General features: G+C 38.4%; 1 protein-coding gene across 3 annotated transcripts in view; it reads left to right on the top strand.

Moving 5' to 3' along the window:
* The window catches only part of LOC126236663 (myoneurin-like), a 63,089-nt gene that overhangs the window by 9,135 nt on the left and 31,964 nt on the right, over window positions 1-21,990 (top strand). For 2 of the 3 annotated variants that reach the window (XM_049946142.1, XM_049946140.1), the window contains exon 2: window positions 20,560-21,205. In XM_049946142.1, coding sequence (XP_049802099.1) covers window positions 20,579-21,205 — 627 coding nt within the window. In that variant the 5' untranslated portion in view covers window positions 20,560-20,578. Of the gene's footprint in view, window positions 1-11,017; window positions 11,152-20,559; window positions 21,206-21,990 lie in introns of those variants that run through there. The other variant, XM_049946141.1, reaches the window with a different exon arrangement.

Here is a 21,990-nt window from a genome sequence, read left to right as displayed (position 1 = left end):
AATTTCAGTGGGGCTATATATACCATTCACTGATTTACATCTACATGACTAATCTGCAATTTACACTATTTACCTGGCAGTTTGTTCATCAAACCACATTCAGACTTGTTTCTGTACTGTTCCACTCTCGAACATTGCATGGGAAAAATGAACACTTTAATCTTTCTGTACAAGTTCTGATTTATTTTATTATAATCATTTCTCCCTCTGGAGGTTGGTATCAATTAAATATTTTTGCAGAGGAGAAAGTTGGTGATTGAAATTTAATGAAAATATTTCGCTAGAACAAAGAACGCCTTTGTTTTAATGATTGTCATCCCAACTCGCTTATCGTATCCATGACACTCTCTCCCTTATTTTGTGATAACAAAATGAGATGCCCTTCTTTGGACTTTTTCAATGATGTCTGTCATTCCTTTCAGGTAAGCATCCCATATTACACAACACATGATCAGAGGGCAGACAAGTGTAGTGTAGGCAGTCTCTTCATTACACCTGTTGCATCTTCTAAGTGGTCTATCAACAAAACGCAGTCTTTGTTGTGCCTATCCCACAACATTATCTATGTGATCGTACCAATTTTAATTGTTTGCAATTGTAATTACAGAGTATTAGTTTAATTGACAGCCTTTAGATTTGTGTGATTTATTATGTAACTGAAATTTAATGGATTCCTTGTAGTTCTCATGTGAGTGGCCTCATACTTTTGCTTATTTAGAGTCAATTGCCATTTTTACACCATGCAGATGTGCCTTTACTAAGTGCCTGTCATTTTACAGTTGGCTCTGATCTTTTAATGACTTTACTAGGTGGTAATGACAGCTCATCTGCAAACAATCTAATAGGGTTGCTCAGATTGTCTAATTTGTTTATATAGTCTAGGAGCAATGAAGCGGCTATAGCACTTCCTTGGGGAACACCAGATGACACTTCTGTTTTACTTGATGACTTTTCATTTATTACTGTGAACTGTGTCCTTTCTGACACTAAGTTGTGAATCCAGTTGCACAACTGAGACTGCCCTCTATAGGCTTGCAATTTGATTAGAAGTCTCTTGTGAGGAATGGTGTCTGAGAATGGTGTCATAAGCCGTCTGGAAATCTAGATTATGGAATCAGTTCGAGATCTCCTGTTGACAGCACACATTACTTCGTGTAAATACAGAGCTAGTTGTTTTTAACAAGAATGATATTTTCTGAATATGTGCTGACTGTGTCAATAGACCATTTTCTTCGACTTAATTCATTATGTTGGAACACAGTATATGTTCCAAAATTCTACTGCATGTAATGTCTGTTATATGTTTCTGCAATTCATTGGATTACTCCTATTTCCTTTTTTTAGAATTGGCGTGACCTGTGCAACTTTACAGTTTTTTTATGTATAAATCTTATTTGTGATTTGTATATGATTGGTCAGTATGGAATGATTGCATCAGCATACTCTGAAAGAGACCTAATTGGCATGCAATCTGGACTAGAAGACTTGCCTTTATTAAGTGATTTAAGCTGCTTTACTACACCAAAGGTATCTACTTAAAAGTTACTCATTTCATCACACAGATTCTAGTGATTGAGTTTAACTGCCAAGGAGCAGCTGCATTAAAACAGTAATAAAGGCTGAGTATTATGTCTTCATGGTTAAAATTTATTGATACTAAGAGAAAGTAATAATAACATAATACACATTGTGTATGTTACACATCTGCTCTGGTACTCCGTAAACCTCTGTATGGCATCTGATAGGAAGTACACATGTACCAGTATCCTTTTTTTTTCCATTTCCTGTACCTGTTATGGAATATGTGGTAGCAGAGTGTTTCTTAGTGAGCTATATGCCTGTATGGAAGTATAGTAATATGTTCCTTGACAGTGGGAATGTTAAGAGTAAATCTTTCTCTAATGCAAATCATCTTTCTACTTTTTGTAATCACCTTCCTTTTGAAATTCAAAACTATTTCAGCAAACAGCAGGCACCTCACACTCCACATAAATTGTTATGTAGTAGTAATCTCAGAAGAGTGTGTTTAAGGTAAATGTCTAATGTATGTGACATGTTGTTGATTGACATTAATGATCTCGTAGGGCAATAGAAAGTAAAGAAGTGATGGAAAAACCATGTTGAGAAAAGTGATAGTGGAACTGTAAAGTACAGCATTGTTCATATGCACAATTAATTCCCAATGCTACCAGAATACATCAAGAAGAGATGGAAAAACAATGTTGAGAAAAGTGATTGTGGAACTATGAAGTACAGCATAATTCAGGCACACAATTAGTTCCCAATGCTACCAGATTACATCACATAAGGATTTCTTAATCTTAAAGTACAATCCTACATTCCTAACTTCTTGCACAACTAGAAATACAAGTGTTGTTGCCATGTCACTTGGGTATGTAAAAGTATCTCAATTTGCTGCAAGTATGGTGAATCGTAAAATGAAGATGGGTTGGAATACTTATAACCTCTGCCTTTTCTTGACTATTTAGATAAATGTATAGTGTGTAGAAGAGACTTATAGTTCAATGCTGTAGAATGCAGAATACAAGAACTAAGAATTTCAAATTGACTGCAATATATATAGATGGAGAAGCACCAACAGTTGCTAATTTTCTCGTCTGCTGCTTCTGTTATCACAAAGTCAGCGTGCAAAATTGATCAGTACAGACAGATTCTACCAAAACCATTTCTCACCATGCTGACGCTGCTCAGTGAAAAGCTGGTGCAGAGCTAAGCAACCATTTGGCATTGAGGTTCTGTTATTAGAAAGAGCAGTCACCTGAAGGAAGCCACAAAAATTAATTGGTAGCAGGACTAGTTGGATACTATGCAATCAACAACTCAAGCTTGAACTTGTAGATAATGTAGGGCTTGGTAGGTCATGTGAAGTGATGCTAATGTATTCAAATCAAAATCTCTTAGCTAACTTACAACATTATCAGTATTGTTGCAGTGAAAGTTATTGCTCTATCATGAGGGATAGGAGGTTACAATGTTCAAGTGAAGACGAAGTCAGAGAGAACATCCCGGCAGGAATTTATATGTGTGAGGAGCTCACTAATACCTATTTTTTTAGGGCATGGGAGCCTCATAATGACAACAGTGACATTATATAGGCTGAAGCAATATATTACATTCGTCTTATCAACAGAACTAAATTGCACAAAATGTTTTGCACCTACCTCACGATTTACACAGTTTTTTTGTGTGTACTTTTTCAGTACCATTTTTGACTACTTCTGGTCACTATATACAGACTCCTGTGTAGTGATGGTAAAAGAAAACCCTTCATTGTCAATGTAATTCAGTAAAACATACTGTACCTCCAATTATGAATGGGACAATTTGGCTTGCATATACTGCTCAGTCTGACAACATGTCTCATAGGCTTAGTTCAAGTTTATACTGTGTGTACGTTGTCACTTGATGGTAAGAAGGATGTATTGATATGTGAAGCTGTTTACTGATTTGGTATATGTCACAGCAACATAATTTGAACATTCAGCTGCTTTCATCAGATGCAAAACATCGAAAATATGCCTTGTAGTGGTTGCCCACTGTCTAAGCCACCAGCCGATAATTGCTACCTACAGATTACGGCTGAGAGGTGCCTCAAGTAGCGTACAAAAGAACTGTGCACTCCAGTTCTGAAAGCCAGTGGGAGGGTTCTGTAGACGCATATGGTATGCAAGTCTTAAAACGATCAGTATGTCCTTAGGCATCCACTGTGAATAGCGGTACAAGCCCTCCAGCAGTATGGTGCATGAAAAAAGGATGAACAAAGGAACATTTGGAATGGATCCTGTATAGTGGCTTCAGGTTGTATTCGTTGACAAGTGTAGGATTTGTGTCACACTTGATCATTGTAGAAGTATGTGTGGATGGCCAGTGCAAGGGTTCATTTATATTTTAAGTTACTTCATTGTTATCTTCAGCTCAGAGTAGTCTGCAAACCCTCGATTGTTAAATATTCTTCTTATCTGTAGAACAACTTAATTTTTTCTAAAAACCAGAACTTGGCAATTATTATCTTTTGAGGCTTTAAATACAACGCATATAAGATGATGAATATCTTGTTATAGGAGACCTTCTGGGTAACAAATAAGAAGTGTTTTTTCAAAACACACACACACACACACACACACACACACACACACACACACACACACACACACACAGACTGGTGCAGAAGACTCTTTGCTGGCTTTGATTGATTTGCCTGTCAGGGCTCCAAAATCACCTTCAGTTCTCTTGGAACAGCATGGAGACCATGCGAAATACCTGATGCAAATAATAAAATACGTAAAATAGTACTTATCCCCTAATAAGTTTTCTTACATAAAATTAAAACTTTATGTTCTGAATGATTATTCCGGGTAACAAAAATACATAAATTCTACTGATAAAGCTTGTTCATTTATATTCAAAGGTAATATGAGATTTCACTTCCACTCAATGAAATTATTTATTTCTGAACTTTGGCTACAAAATATCTATCAGGAAAATCTTGTATGCTCATACCAGGTACCTGTAGTCTCATAGGTTCAAGAGAAATATGGACTTTGGTATTTTTGGCTGGTCTCCTATACAGTTGTGGAGAGTGTCTCATCGCTGTTGAGGGTAATTTGCGAGCAGTACAGTATAGAGACAGACAGGGCTGGTGGTCTGGTTACAAAGTGTGTGCATGGAAAACTGAAGCTTGTGAGGTCAAATCATGTTCAGACTGTGGAAAATTTCAGTCCACCTTTAACCTAGCCTTCATATGTCAGTGATTTGCCAGAAATGAGACATGGTTTGAATTTCACATTAAACTGTAGGTGCTGTTAACTCCATAGGAATACTGGGGCAAATTAGACGAGTATCAGGTGGCATTTAATTTAAAGACTTACAGCAAGCAATTGAGCCACTGTGATTATCATCATCATCGTCATTTTCTTCTTCTTCATGATCAAAATATCTTCCATCCAATTGTCTAGCCCTACAGTTAATGTTTTGATGTTGAGTTCATCTTTCAAGATGGCAATGGATGAGCATACTGTGCCCACCTCATGAACAACTTCCCCCAGGAGGGAGCAGTCAACTTAATGAAAACACCTGCATACGCAATTGACATGAAACTACGAGGGTAATCCCAAAAGTAAGGTCTCTTATTTTTTTATAATTACTTAGACCTGTTTATTTCTACAATGGTTTACATCAGTTTACAGCTTGAACATTCAGCTATTTTTCGACATAATCACCATTTCTGTCGATGCATTTTTTTAGACTCTGTTGCAGTTTTTATATGCCCATGTCATACCAGCTCGCTGCCATGCTGTTCTTCTTCCACCTCGTCATTGGAGCTGAATCGCGGGGACCACAATTAACGCTGACAGGTACTGTGAGACTCTGAAAAAACTCAAACGGGCAATTCAGAACCGGAGAAGAGGAATGTTGAGCAAAGGCGTACACATTCTCCATGACAACGCTCGCCCACACTTGGCTAGGAAAACCATTGCTCTCTTGGAACAGTTTCAGTGGAACATAATCACCCACCCACCCTATAGTCCTGACTTAGTACCCAGTGACTATCATCTGTTCCCTAGATTAAAAGAACATTTGGCAAGAAAGCGATTCAGCCCCGACAACTAGGTGAAAGAAGAGGTTCATAACTTTCTGAACAGCATGGTGGTGAGCTGGTGTGACATGGGCATACAAAAACGCCACAGTATCTACAAAAATGCATTGACAGAAATGATGATTATGACGCAAAATAGCTAGATGTTCAAGCTGTAAACTGATGTAAACCATTGAAGAAATAAACAGGTCTATGTACTTATAAAAAAATAGGAGACTTTACTTTTGGGATTACCCTTGTAATTGTGCATGCTTGGGACCAGCTGAAACATGCAGTGTGCTGTTGCATGTACCCTCCTCATCGACAGAATGACCTCAGTAGTGCAGCATCGAAGAATGGGCCATGTTTCAACAACAATGTGTTGATAATATTGTGAGCAGCATGCCAGGGGCAATCGAAACATGTTACGTGCATGTGGTGGAGCAATACTAGCCAACAGCACTTTTTATTTCACAGTTGTGCATTTTTGTAGAGACTGCATTAAGTTTGGTTATTGTTTTATTTTTATTTCACAGTAAAGTTATTTTTTTGGTTTCATAGGTAGGCTTATTCTTTCATTCGTTACTGTCCTTGAAGGTTTGCAAGTACACAGAGGCTACTTTTTTTAGCTGCTTAGTTAGCATTCAGTCTTCCATTGCAACAAAGGGACAATGAAACAAAGTTAGGATTTCATTTCCAACAGTGAAGAGGGGAATAACTGATATTTCTTCATGGCAGAGCTGGTGTCCCCTCTGTTTGACACTGTAAACAATGTACTTTCAAATTCATTACACTGTTTGAGACAAGGGTAACCTGCCTTGCTCTTTTAATATTTCGTGGATTAAAAAAAAAATTGGCTTCTCAAACCAGGTAAGAACCATAAATCACCAGCTAACCATTACAGTATTACTATTAGTTGCTGCTCAGAGGAGAACTAATGAATAATGTGCTTTCCAGTTTGAAAAGTCTCTTAGTTTCTTCCAGTATGGTTTCTGGAGAAATGTGAATCCTGATAAATAGCCCTACTGGAGGCAATTATGTAACAGGATTTGCTATGCAGACAGTACCTTTTAATTGTTTTATTCAGCATAAAGTTTATGATATTACAAAGAAGCCTAGAATCTTCAAACGTCTCAAAAAATATGTTCCCAGATGACCCTCTTCATACAGCTCTTTCTGTCTAAGCATTTTTTCCGGTTTTACAATGGGCATGTGCTGCCCACCAAATTCTGAGTGCTGTAGGTAGCTAAGTCTTATTGGCTGATTTTGTATTTGGCAATCCCAGGTTTTTTTAGCAGAACACTGGTACGTGCTACTCATCACCTGTAAACCATTAACTCTTTTGTGTGCTTGAATATTCACCATGTGTCATGGCGGTGGAACAGTGTGTGTCACAATGAATAGGAGCATGATTTAACCATCAAATTATATTGGCCTACCTCTTTTTTTATTTTTTCAAGTTGTATTACATGCTGATGGTAGTAGAATGCTGTTGTGGTACAGTTGTTAGCTGGCAGCCTTTGGGGCACCTGCTGCAGACCAGGTATAGAAGGCATATTCAAGTTCTGTCTAGTTTGATTATTACTATACATCCCTAGTTAATCGTGGGATTACTGTGGCATGTAATTCTACATATAATAAAAAAATCCAACAGGATCAGATCAAGGAGCAATAAACCCACTCAACAAAAAGGGCTTCCAATTACTCAAGGCAAGCTTCACCTCAGAAAAGAATGCTGATGAGTAGCTGGACGCATAACATGACTCAACTGTATTCTTAATTGTTAAGAAAAAGGAAGGTGGTTATGAAAATGTGTCACCTTGCTATAGCAAGGGCTGCAGTGTTCAACAAGTACATTAAAATATGTCAAGCTCTTGAGAAATGGCACACTGCTAGTAGAAACAGCCATTTCTAGCTGAACATGTAGAGAAAGGAAAAGTGTTTTGTGAGTACATGATTGTGACCAAATTGTACAACACCTTCAATTCTAGCAAGGGTGTCTTGTCATGGGAAGATTTAATGCATATATATTTTAAGGGAAATGTTGACATGAAGAGAAATAAAGCACATTGTGAAGTTAGTAAATGAATGGTGAGCTTGAAAAGATAACAATGTTTGTTCTGACGATAGTTCTCCAGGCAAGGTTCATTTGCCCTAAAGTGAGACCAGTTTTTCCTAATGGAATGCACTGGTCTCAAGTGTCGGTATTATGGACACAGTTTGCCATGGGCGTGCAATGTAGTAAAAAGTGACCAAGCTGCTCGTGAAGATAGTAATCCTTGTTCTGTTCCTCTGTTCTGTGTGAAGTACAAAGGTACCTGTACTTTTTCAACCCTTATTTGAGTGAAAACAAAATTCTGGAAATGAAAGTAACGAGGAGAATATCGTTTCCATAAACTACAGTAAAAAGTTTGACTCATGAACCATCAACCTTTGTAATGCCATTTGCTTCAGTGGCCAAAACAACAGTTTAGAAAAAGGTTTTTCAACACATCTACTACTAACTGAAGCTGCCACAAGCACCTGCACATGCAAGTACACTTGCAATGATGGAGTTGCCATGGATACAGATGATTGTGATGATGATGATTTGTGGCTGAGGGCACTAAAGAGCAAGGTCATCAGTGCCCTGCCATGGATACAGTTATTTTCCTCACATGACAAGCAAAGCTCACAGAAAAAGCTGCAAAGTCATCTATTGAGACAGAACTATCAAAATTGAGCAGTTTGTCCACAGTGATAGAAGTCATCTCCAGTGATGGGAGAAAGGCATAGTGAAGAGGTTGAGAACAAAAAGAAATAACTCAAAACCATCCGTCCATCCATCCATGCTGTTTGTGTAGTGAAGAACCCGATGAAGAGGAAACTACAAACAATATAGAAATTCAGAGCTGCTGAAGAGAACTAACAAGTCTCACCATAAGACACCAAACATTTCCACCCCTTCAAGATAAGGGGAAAGATTGAGCGAGACGATGTTGTGGATAGCACACTTAACTCACATTTGGAAGCATGGTTATTGTAATAGCCAGTCTGTACACTCCTGTAAAATTTTCTCTGCTTTAAAAACTCGGGCAAATGCAGGGATAATTCCTTCAAGAACACCAATTTTATTCTGCGCCCTTCTCCCAAGTGAAGCTGGTGCTGTGTGGTGTTAATACCTAATTTGTCATCCTCTTTAGGGGCAAAGGAAATAAAAACCTCACTGATAAGATGTCTGCTATGTTAAAGTGGAATTTAAAATGGTTCAGGATACATGTGGAAGAAGTCACCCTGATAGGATATGTCAGATCTTTGTGCTTGCATTTACGAGCAACAAATTTTACATTATCTGTAGCCCTGTGCTAAGGGGTTGTATACACTATAGGAAGGACAGCTGCAATGGAGAGAGAGCTGAAAGAGGAGGAGCCATCTTTGTATGTAATGTATACAGCTTGTCAACTCTAACCTACAAGTAGTTACTATCACAGCGTTTGTGCGTGCAGCATATAGTAATTGTTTGTTTCCTCTACCTGCCTCAGTATATCATATGACCAAGAGTCTCTCTAATATTTTTACAGAACTCTGCAGCCATTCCTCATTTCTCCACATGACATACTCTGTGGCTTTTCCACTATATGCATCTGGGGTTGAGTTGTTGAGCATCGCTTGGCTGGAGAAGAACAGTTCAGCTCTGCAGGGTTCCAGTGATTGATCTTTTGTTATGCTTTCCATGTTTTGTACAGTTTGCTCTGCGGTAAGTGGTCAGTGATCTACTCTCCAGCTACCATTTACTATCGGGACACCTCTACTAGACAGAGCAGTTCTTGAAAGACTGTCACCAGTGTGGCTGCTCAGCAATACAAACTGAATGCTGTATAGCCAGCTGGTGTATTTCAATGTAGAGATCATTCAGAAATGTGATATTGTCACCAGCATGGCAAAGTTTTCAAGACAACTATGATGACATCCTGTACCCTGCTGGAGTGAAAAGTGCTTCTCCACAATCAGGGACAGGCACTTGGCATTGTGGAGGCTCAAGTGCAGGCCATCATTTGAGAATCTCACAGTCTTCCTGGAAGTGAGAGCAAAATGCCTTCGTATTATAAAATGAAGCAAGAGGAGAATGTGCAGGAATTCCTGAATTCCATATCACATTCTAATAAGCCAACGATTGTATCAGAGACCATCAATTTCTGTTTATCTTTTATCGATTTCTGTTTATCTTATTGATATTGCTTAAGTTCTTTATGTATTCTGTAGTTACATTGATAACTGTCTCTTCTGTTAATTGGTTTGTGTATCACTCTCCATGTTTCATACCTCTTGATGTAGCCTTGTCTAGTACTAATTTTATTTTATTTTATTAATTTTGTTTATTAATAGAAACTGTTATGTAGGCATGCTATTCCTATTTTGTGTTAGAGGTTTTCCTGTCTACTCCATTGTTATTTATGTACTGTTCAATTTTTACTTTTTCATTGCATTACAACGACACTGTCAAAGATGTTACTTACTGTATGTTTCTACTTCAGTCTAGACGTGTTACTTCTCCTGCAGTGTTGTTTGCAAACATTGTAACTTCTTTGGTGATAATACTCAGTAAATGCCTGAAGATGGCCTTGTAAGCCGAAAACCGGTTAACAATAAAAGTAATATTGTAGAACAAAAGCAAACTGGTGCTTTTCATTTATTATAATGTTGTTCTACCAAGAACTGACAGAAGATTCTGTTAACCATCAAGAAGATTTTAGACGAAGGTACCTGGTGGAGAAATGAAAAGTTTCTTACTTTTAAATGTTAACTGGCAGTACTTGGAATTGAGTCTCCTGTAAATGAATTGTAGTCAGATAATTTTTATTTTGATACAAAGAATTCCGTATGAAACAATAGAAAGTCCAGAATGGAATAACAACAATACAAAAGTATACATTGATAATCACCACATAGAGCAGGCATTGAGTTTCAGACTGGCACAATGAAGAAGATTACCAAACATATAAGATTTCAGACAAAAAAGTCCTTATTGCAAAATAGAAAAAGAACATACACACAAGCACAACTTGCGCACGTGTGGCCATGTCTCCAGTTGTGTGGCCCAGAAAATTTTTCATTGTGCTTGTCTGCGACTCAGTGCCTCCTCCATGTGGTAAGTAGCAATCTATCCTTTTCATATTATTGTTAAAAAAATTCAGTACGATTTTTTTTCTAGCCCGATCCATTCCATGCCTTATCTTAATTTAGTCTTATCATATTCTGAAGAAGATGAGCAGTCACCAGAAGTGGTAACAGTTTTATTTTTTGTATCATTCTCAGTCAAAATTCATACTTATTTAATGACATAGCTACTCATTTCATTTGTTTTCATGAGTATAGTAATGTTTTTATATTCTGTTCTTGATTTTCCAGACAGGTAAGCTTGTCGAAATGTTGCAACTTTTTGATGAGCTTACCTGAATCGAAACTTAAGAAGTCAATATCAGACATGTATTTCTTTAGCTGAAAATGAGTATCACTTGATAAAATGAAAGGAAATTGGACAATATACTTTGCAGTCACATGGGCTGAGCTAAGTGGTGAGTAACGGAAAACAGATGCAGTGCTTCAATAGCCATGATAGAATGCTATGAAATCAGAGTGAGACATTCATGACGTATTTAAGTGAAGCCAAAGACCTGTTGATATACAACACTGGAAGTGTAAACAGAGCAGGATGAGGAGCATTCAGTGAATTCAAGAGTAAAAATCTTATCTACTGCTCTGATAAAAATTCCAAGGTATATTTAGTTTTACATAATTAGTAAAATGACAAAAATCATTTTTCCAATTGGTGTGAAAACAGAGGACAACAAAGAATGTAGAAGTACTTAAATCTGTCATCCCCATTTTTTTCGCTAAGAATGATCATACTATGGTTCCTCCTCCTGATTGTTAAATATATGCCAAAATCGAAATGACAGTTATTGAGTTCAATACTCTCAGCAGAGATGCTGAGTCACAGATAGGAACAACAAAAAGATTTTCACACTTAAAGCTTTCGGACAATGGCCTTTGTCAACAACACACACACACACACACACACACACACACAGCAGCACCAGTGCATGATGGGGGTGGTGACTGGCTGGGGGAAGGAGGAAGCTGGGGTGGGGAGGGGGAGGGATAGTATGGTGGGGATGATGGACAGTGAAGTGCTGCAGGTTCAGTGGTGGGCATTGGAGATGGGAGGGGGGGGGGGAGTAGCAGATAAGGAGAGAAATAAATAAAAATATTGTTTTATTTTATTTTTTTATTTATTTCTCTCCTCTTCCTCTACTTTCTACCCCGTCCCCACCTCTCCTCTGCCTGTCGCCCAACCTACAGCACTTCACTGTCTGCGATCCCCGCCATACTATCCCTCTCTCTCCCCACCCCAGCCTCCTCCTTTCCTCCACCCAATCGCCACTCCCCTCCCATCATGCACTGGTGCTGCTGCTCGCAGTGTGGTTTCAGTTGCCTGAGACTGTAGTCATGTGTGTGAGTTGCATTTGCGTGAGTGTGTGTGTGTGTGTGTGTGTGTGTGTGTGTGTATGTGTGTGTGCCTATTGTTGACAAAGGCCATTGGCTGAAAGCTTTAAGTGTGAAAATCTTTTTGTTGTGCCTATCTGCAACTCAGCATCTCCACTACATGGGGAGTAGCAACTTTCCTTCTCAGAATATTGTTACATTACATCCTGGATTTTCCATTGTTTGTTAGGTATTGAGTTCAGTGATTATGAAATGGTAACAACTAAAATTACCCAAGAGAGGAAAAGCCACTGTATCTAATAGGATACCTGTTTGGTTCAACATAGATTATTTGCAATAACTGGCTCTTTTTCTGGTATGTGTTTGTCATAGGTTACTGGAGGCACTCAAAGTTGTTAAAAAAAGTCACTGTCTGACTCTGTTATAGGATTCTGGAACACGTTTAATTCTAGCTTATTATGCCTTTTTGATGACCAAACATCTCCTCTGCAGTAAGCACCATTGTGGTAAAATTTATATTGCTTTGTTCATACATGAAAGTGGAGAGGCAAAATGTACTTAGCTCGGGTTGATGGCCTGTTACTTGGCGTGTGAAAGTGTGTAGTACTGTTCCACACTCTTGAGTAATAAACAAAATATTATCTTGTGGAACTTTTCTGAGATTTTTGTCTGGATTAAAAACCTCTTAGCAAATATAAATCAATGGATATGAAAGGAAGTTCATCAGTACTTGTGGTGGTGGTGGTGGTGGTGGTGGTGGGGGGGGGGGCTATTACTGGATAATTTTTGCATATACATTAAAATGGTAATGTGGGTAGCATCAAAAGTTCATAAAGGCTTCTTATAGATGATGCTGTTGTATATAGGAAAGCCACAACACCAATAATTTGAAGGGAAATGCAGGAAGACCTGCTAGAGTATTGTTGGCTGGTATGGGGTCGGAAAGTTGAATCTCAACATCAACAACTGAATTTATTGTTTGATTGTATGGATGTGTAATTCAGCCACAAAGAAGGCTTGTCATATCATCCTCATTCAGCCAATTTGGCAACTGCTTTACATTCTGGAACCCTAACCAGGTAATTCAGCAATATACTTCATCAAGGAATAATTTAGTAACAGCAAAAATATTAAATATTTCTGGCAGATTAAAACTGTGGCTGGACTGAAACTCAAACTCTGGACCTTTGTATTTTGTGGGCAAGTGCTGTGCTGACAGCTACCCGAGTGCGACTCATGACTGGTCCTCACTGTTTTAGTTCCGCATGTACCTTATCTCCTACGTTCCAGGCTTACAGGAGTTCTCTTGTTAATCTTGCAAGACTGGCACTCCTGGAACACAGGATACTGAGGAGACGTGGCTTAGCCAAAGTCTGGGAATGTTTCCACTATGATATATCAGTGCACATAATGCTGCAGAGTGAAAATCACATTCTGGAAACATGTCCAGCCTGTGGCTAAGCTATGTCTCCGCAATATCCTGTGTTCCAGAAGTGCCAGCCTTGCAAGTTTTCCAGGAGAGCTTCTGTGAAGTTTGGAAGGTAGGAGATGAGATACTGATGTAAGTAAAGGTGTGAGGATGGATCATGAGTTGTGTATGGGTAACTCAGTCAGTGAAGCACTTACCCCTGAAAGACAAAGGTCCAAAGTTTGAGTCTCAGTCTGGCACACAGTGCTAGGAAATTTCACACCAGCGCACACTCTGCTGCAGAGTGGAAATATGATTCTGTGAAAGTTTTGTGGATAGCCTCATCCAACTGCAGTGGTAAAAGCTATAGGAGAGGCATTATGTAACAGGGAGGGACATACCATTATAATTCAGAGAGCGTATGTCCCAAGAAGACAAGAAGAGACAAACAGCTAATTCCTTTCTTCCACATATATCTCTTGAAATGATGGTAAAATCAGGAGGCATAGAGGTCACATGGAGGTATAGACAATTGTTCCTCTTAGGCACAATTATCTAATGGAATAGGAAACAGACTGGTATATACCGAACAAGGTGGCACAGTGGTTAGCACACTGGACTCGCATCCGGGAGGACGATGGTTCAATCCCGCATCCGGCAATCCTGATTTAGGTTTTCCGTAATTTCCCTAAGTCGTTCCAGGCAAACGCCGGGATGGTTCCTTTGAAAGGGCATGGCCGACTTCCTTCCCCCGTCCTTCCCTAATCTGATGAGACCAATGACCTCGCAGTTTGGTTTCTTCCCCCAAACAACCCAACCCCCCAGACAGGTATGCAGAAAGTTATGGAAACTGCTATAAAGCTTAATTACATTCAGTGCTATCTGTTTAATTGTATGGAAGTTTCTTCTATACCAAATAATTTACCATTTGTACAACTGTGGGGATTACTGAGTGTGAACCCACTGAAATAAAAATGAACATTCCAAGAGACAGGTGTTGTTAAGTCTGATCTAAAAATGTTGCATGGCATTACAGAGGTCTTAAGATAGAGATGTGTACTGTAATTACTGAAATTAAACAATGATATTAGAAGAATTTTGTTTGGAAGAGCATAAGGGGTAGTCATATTTTTTAATCATCAACTAAAAAAGTAATTAAGTTTTTGTTTATTGGCAAGTATATGTCTGCAGCCCTGGTACACACTGAAATCTCTGTCCCACAGTATCATAACATGATATGCTGCCAGAACAGAGAGATGCAGCGTGCTAATAAAGTGAAGATGGGCTGTCTCATTTTAATATGGCTCCTCTAGTGTTGTGCTGTGGTACTGTGGTGCAGGGATTTCAGTGTGTACCAGGACTTCTGATATATACCTACACACACATGTGAAATTAATTACATAAATATTATTTTTTGTAGTGGTAATTAATCCTTTATGACTAGTCTTCTTACGAATGTGTCACTCATCGATCAAAGGTATGTGTCAGCTAGGAATGACTGTCAGCAGAAAGATAGTGCAAAAAGTATCAAATTTTTGCCATTTTCAGGGTGAGAGTGAATCTGTACCTGTGGAGTGATAATAACTGATCAAAAATACAGTTCCATTATTTGATAAAATAGGTTTTGATATTTCAGCAGACCACTGTTAAGTGACAAGAGTTGAAGACAGTAAGTTGGAACTGATCAGATATATGATGGATATGGCAATAACCTTCTACAAGTTTGCAGTTAGAAATGACCTACAGCTATGAGATGATAGATATACTCACAGTATAATGTGAAAAATACACTAATGTAATTGTTCATATTAAAACTGAAAATACATAAATGGGAACACCATTTCTAACCTGTACATAAGCCAAAGACAGATACTGAAATAGAGTGTGTACAAGGGCATGTTGAAAAGTAACGCTTAGAAATTTTTTATTCTGTTCTCAATATCAGTTGAGGTATTACATGTCGTGTATATTAATTTATTGACTTTCCCACTATGCTGACACAAGTTGCAATCCTCTGCTGTTAGAGAACTCCAAAGTGTAGGGTGTAACATGGTGATGTGTAACATAACTATGTCAGTGTATGAGAAACAGTTGGCTGTGATTGAGTTTCTGAAAGCATGAAATCGAAGAGTTCATCCACACATGGAGCACCCTCTCTTTTAGCATGACAGTGCCAGACCATCCACGAGTGCTGTTATTTCTGCAACAGTCTGACATCTTGGGTTCACTGTCATCAGTCATCGTCCGTACACTAGCAACTTGCCCCATTCAATTTTCATCTGTTTGTAAAACTTAAAGGGTGCCTTCGAGGACTTCACTTTGATACTGATGAATTGGTGCAATCAGAGGTAAGATTGTGGCTCCATCAATGAAGTCAAATGTTCTACCGTGATGGTATCAACAAGCTGTTCTCTTGTTGGGAGAAATGTGTTCGTTGCCAAGGTGACTATGTTGAGAAATAAACATGTATACATGAAGAATAAAGATGTAGAGCGTCAAGGAAGTTTGTTTTATTTAAAAAGCTTTAAGAGTTTTCACATAACAAATTCGGAGGCATTGCTTTTCAGCACACCCTTGTATTTAAAGCAACTGAGCATTAATCAGCTTCATAAATGGTGATTAAAAACGAATGTGAGAGGGGCCGGAATAGGACAATAAGTACTGAAATGTACTGCACATAAAGTGAGAAACTAATCCCAGGCTTAATAGAATTTTCATATTTTAGAATAAGTAAATACCCCAAAATTTTTTTCATAACATCTTCATTGGGGACTTTTAACCAGGCTGGAGCAAACATCTATTCTAAAGAAAAAAAGCACTTTGCAACAGATTCATTAAATACAGCTGATGTAGAAGAGTTTCAAATTGCAAGCTGCATTGTTCACTCCTTGTGGGCTTTAAATTATCTTGAATCTGTAAAACTTCATTCAGTTGACAAAAAACTGCTTTTACATTCACAGATATTTTTATGCTTATGTACAAGAGGTTACATCAGTTTCCTTGCTATTTGTCAAGCATACTTTATGGCTTTTTTCAACAACACACATCACCCATCATCATTTACAGGTGAGTGAATGAATAGCTTCAGAATATGTTTTGAGACCTCAAAAACCTGTAACCATCACACATAGAGGCATATATTACTTAGTTGTTGTGTGTCATCAAAAATTTATATTCTTATTTATTTATTTATGTATCATCTGATGACAACAACAAATATTAAGAAATACTTGTAGTTTGCAATTATACATTTATGAATTTAGGCACAAAGCTAATATGTTTAAATTGTGAAAATTAATAATTCAGTAATACTAAAAAAGTGGGGCTGTTAATTAAAACAGTCAATCAGAGTTCCACATCTATTGAGTGAATCCAATTGATAGCATTGGGAGCAGCATTAATAAAGACAGTAAACAGTCTGGGTTCTTTCTCAGAGAGCAGCCTCTGACAGTATGCCAGATGGTTTGTTGTTGGGTCCCACAATCGCAGGCTGGGGTCTCCATTTGCACATCATAGCATTGCACCTGGTGTGACTGGTTCTTATCCTGTTCAGTGTTGTCACTTCTCTTCTGATCAAACCCAGTAGACTGGCAGATCATGGATCTTGAACACCTTGATGTTGTTGTGTTGCCGCATTTCATATCTTGTATCACTCTTCTTTAAGGTCAAACTTCCTGTTGTTTCTTTCATAATGCCACAGTTTAGTGTGTGATATCAAGCAGCCTGGAGGAGGGTCATTTAAGACTGTATGAATCTGAAAGTCTTCCATTCTTCATTGGTTGCTTCTTGGTGTCACAATTCAGGTGGCGGAATGTTACTGATGGTCTGCAGCCAAGGGATTGGTGTGGATTTTAATATACCCATACTAATTTTCATTGATTCATTCACATGGATGTCTAGTTTCCTTGCATGAGAATTGTGTTGCTGTATTCAGCTACTGGGTATGCTAGTGACAAGGCTGCAGTCAAGACATTGGATATTTCAGCACCACAAGTTGTGTACCAGCTAGTTTCTTTATAATCTTATTTTGTGTCTTACAATGGGACCCTCCATGCTGTAAATCATGGATTTTGATGCGCTTCAAATATGTTGTAGGGGCACTGAGTACCTGGCTATCCGGTTTTTTAGCGATGGACCTTGGTTTTTGAGGAAGTCGATTTTGAAGTTCATTGCGTGCGTTGTATACCTGTAATATTACATATATTTTGAGTAAGTCAGCGTAGCGCAGAAGTAAGGGTTCGTGGCCACCGCTGTGGAGGTACCATGTTTGAATCCTGCTCGTGTACTTTTTTTTTACAAAATTGACCAAAATTTTTCAATTTTATTTCAAAGAATATCAACAAACAGTGGAAGGTGTGCAAAATTATAAAGATATGTTCAGTTATCAATTTTTTCAAATATTCATTCCGTTTGTGGTTTGCAGTTGGAGTTCCAAATGTTCGTACAACGGTCACTTCTTGTATTACCTGAAATCGATCTCCACCCATTATCGTCCCTCTCCCGTGAATACCGTTAGCCATAATGATAACCTCAGCTCCTAGGGTAATGAGGATGCGAGTTGCATTCCTTCAGGTTTGCCAGCATCAGCTGCTCGCAAAGCGTATCTAGTGCCGTGTGTTAGAAAAATTTTGTTAAATGGAAGAACCAAATGTTCCTGCAGTAGTGCAGCCAGCAGAAGATCTGCAAGTAGAGAAGTTGAACGAAGAATCAAAAGGCAAAATCACAAATGCATTAAATACACCAAAAATCTACTCCGCGATTTGAATCTCGTAACGAATACACTGCCTAGCGTGATCTCTGCCAATTCCGTTGCAATTGGCGATGAGATATGTATCGCAATACAGGATCTCTTGGCTGAAAGACAGATCATTATTGATTATGAATTGATAGATTTCAATGAAGAAGATGAATTGGGAGAATATGATGCGAACCACAAATGGAATGAATATTTGAAAAAATTAATAACTGAACATATCGTTATAATTTCGCAAACCTTACACTGTTTGTTGATATTCTTTGAAATAAAACTGAAAAATTTGGTTGATTTTTTGGGGCCGGGGGGGGGGGGGGGGGGGATGGGTACACAAGCAGGATTCGAACTCCATGCCTCCACAGCGGTAGCAACGAACCATTACCACTGTGCTACACTGACTTACTCGAAATGTAAGTAATCTTACAAATATACAACACGTGCAATGAACTTCAAAATCAATTTTCTCAAAAACTAAGGCCCGTTGCTAATAAACCGGATAGCCAGGGTAAGTGCCTCTACAACATATTTGAAGCACATCAAAATCCGTGGTTTACAGTATGGAGGGTCCCCTTGTTAGCTTCATCTTAAAGACAATAGTTCAATTTATTTATATTATGATTCTTCCTTTGATAAATGGATGAATTGTGTAATCCATCTTCTACCTTTACCATGCCATGTAATATTTTAGAAATGAAGAACTCAGTTCATATGTCACAATTTCAGTATAGAAACTTTTATTGTTCAAAGATGGTTGGTTTCAACAGTCTTATGCTGCCATCATCTGATATTATAGAACTTGTTTTAAAAGTTCCATGTTACATTACATGAAATCAAAGCACAGAAGGCACTCTGCAAATATACATATATTGATTAAAAAGAAAGACACGTTGGCAAAATGCACATAGTTGATAGTATCTGCTGTGTCATCCAAACAAGACACAGCCAGGGCAAAAGATGAAGCTGGCACTAATGACATAGAGACTCGCCACTTGCACGAGTTCTGCCAGCACCATGTGTGACACTGAGGATGAAGATATCAACTTCGCCTTGGCCAATTGCTGGCCGCATACAATCCACCAATGACAACAACAATGGACAGAAGCCTACTTGGAAGATAGAAGAGCAGCTCTTGTCCACTTGGCTGTAGATCATTGTCCAGAGCTGACCTAGACAGGGAATGTCGTTTAGTGGACTCTTAGAAGTGAACAGACAGTTGTAAATTGGATTTGCTGTGTACTGTGAGGTTTTCCTATGATTATTTGCACTTAGCCATTAACAGCCTTTTTGTGTTATATTACACACAGTGTTGTAGATTTCATTATTCGACAAGTCACAAAGACAAGTGAACCTTTTTTAACTCATTTGTGTGACTTTGTTAGTAATTTGTTGGAGTGTTGTAGAACATCCATTCTCCTATCCTGTTACCTGACCCTGGGGCATAGCTGTGTAATAGTGGGAGGGAGGAACTGCCTCAGCGGTGTACTGTACTAGAAGCCGTTTCATGATCTCACAAACTCGGCGTGCCGTAACAACAGTGGCAACTCGATCTCCACAGCAGTAGTGATGAGACTTTACAAAACTGGTGACGATGGTTTGCAAAAACATCCTCATACCATCCATGCATATTGGTATTGGACATGACTCTCCTAAGCTTTCCACACAGCACTTTGCTAAAATCATCCATCAGTGAGATAGTTAACTTTATAGTGGATCTGCCACCTCTGTGTTAACACTCCAGTTGTGCGACAAGCTTGAGAGAGTCATGTCCAACATGAATATAGTAGGATGGTATGAGAATGTTATCAACTATGTGTATTTTATCAAGTGTGTGTTTTTTATCAAGATATGTGTACATGTGGAGCACCTTTTGTGCTTCCATAAGATCAGATGATGGCACTATAAGACTGTTGAAATTAGTCATCTTGGAACAGTGAGAGTTTCTATACTGCAGTCAAAGCATACAAATTGTGCCCTTCATTTACAGCTGTACAGATTACCCCACAGCACAACATGAGGACTTAACATAATATTTTAGAAGTTACAGTCTGCCAACAAAAATTCTTGTTACAGTTTCCTTTTTAGTTCTTATTGTTGCAGTTTGGTGGTGATAGGTAAGATTTAAGACTTCATTGGAGTTGCTTATAATGCTATGAAGCATAGCAAAAACTTCCGGTTTTGATGGGAATAAGTTTAATCCAGGATTATCTACTTATACTTTTTATATGCGAGTGTCTTAAAATAAAAAAATTGCAATGTTTGTCACTTACATGCTTTTGGATTTCAGTGTAAATATAAAGCAGTTTCATTGTGTTACAGGTTTTGTTTCATATAAAGCATGGGCAGCAGTCACTTGCATGTAGTTTGGGACAATCATATCTCCAATTTGCAAACAGTTCTCTACGAATTCTACAATCGTCATAGCTTAGCTGACGTCACAATATCATGCAAGGATGGTTCTTTAAAAGCACACAAAATAATTTTATCTGCCTGCAGCCCGTACTTTGAGACTGTCTTTCAGGAAAATCCGTGTGAACATCCTGTTGTGATACTAAAAGAAATTTCATGTTATGAGATGCAAATATTACTTCAGCTTATGTACCGTGGGTCCACTGATGTTCTGGAAGAAGATATTTCTGATATCATACAAACAGCAAATGAACTTAAGGTAAAGGGATTTGTTCAAGCTGCAGTGAAGAATGTTACAGAAGACACAGACAGACTAGAAAACGATTCTGGAATGGACCAGCATAATTCATCTACCATGTTGCCCACTAATGATGATCATGAGTATCAGGATGAATCTGACTTACATGTTCTGAAAGACACAAGACAGAATGGAGAAAATTATGGTTTAGAGGATGATGTGGAAGGTATCAATGGGCTTGTGGACACAAATGACCAGGTTGACAACTCTACAAGTGAGGTGGATCAGGAAATAATGGTATCTTCACCATATTCAGTGGTAAGCTATTCTTATTTCTATTCTAGCTGAAAACATTTTGCTATATATGGTTTTTGATGCATACAGCAATGTCACCTGCAGAAAGTACACAGATGATTTGCAGAATTATTTTATTTGGCCAGCAGTTTAGTCAATAATTAACATCCAAGCTTTCTGTTTATAGGAATGAGAGAGAGAGAGAGAGAGAGAGCGGGGGGTGGGGGGCGGGGGGGGGGGTTGGGAGGGGAGGGGGGGGAGAGAGAGAGAGAGAGAGAGAGAGAGAGAGAGAGAGAGAGAGAGAGAGGAGGGGGGGTTAACTCTGGAATACCATCAACAATTTTAACTACACACAGTGTACATAGACCACTCATTTGAGTTAATATCAGGAAAAAATTCATTTATAATCTTCTTAGTGAAAAGGGTGAGGGGGAGTGGGATTAAAATAATAGAAAACAATCAGTGTTAGTGCCGAGTCAACATTTTTGCATTTCCTAGGCTGATTGGTGACAGTCCCAATGATATTTCTTCTAGAAGAATTTGGGTTATGATGGGAACAGAATGACATATAAAAAAAGAAGCATTTTTTTTAAAATTCTGTAGATTGAACTAGAGATCAACATGTTCTGCTACAGTTAACTTATGTTTCTTGCTAAAGGTTTAATTCATCCAAGAATTTATTTATTCTTGCTCCTGGATGGAAACTTAAAATGATCTTCACAACAGAGTTTTGTGCTGAGTTAATCTACATCTACAATGATAAACTACAAGTCACCGAACGGTTCATGGCGGAGGGTACCCTGTACCAC

The sequence above is a fragment of the Schistocerca nitens genome, chromosome 2 (genome assembly GCF_023898315.1).
Source record: "Schistocerca nitens isolate TAMUIC-IGC-003100 chromosome 2, iqSchNite1.1, whole genome shotgun sequence".
NCBI classification, from domain to species: domain Eukaryota; kingdom Metazoa; phylum Arthropoda; class Insecta; order Orthoptera; family Acrididae; genus Schistocerca; species Schistocerca nitens.
This window is presented reverse-complemented; position numbering and strand designations above follow the sequence as displayed.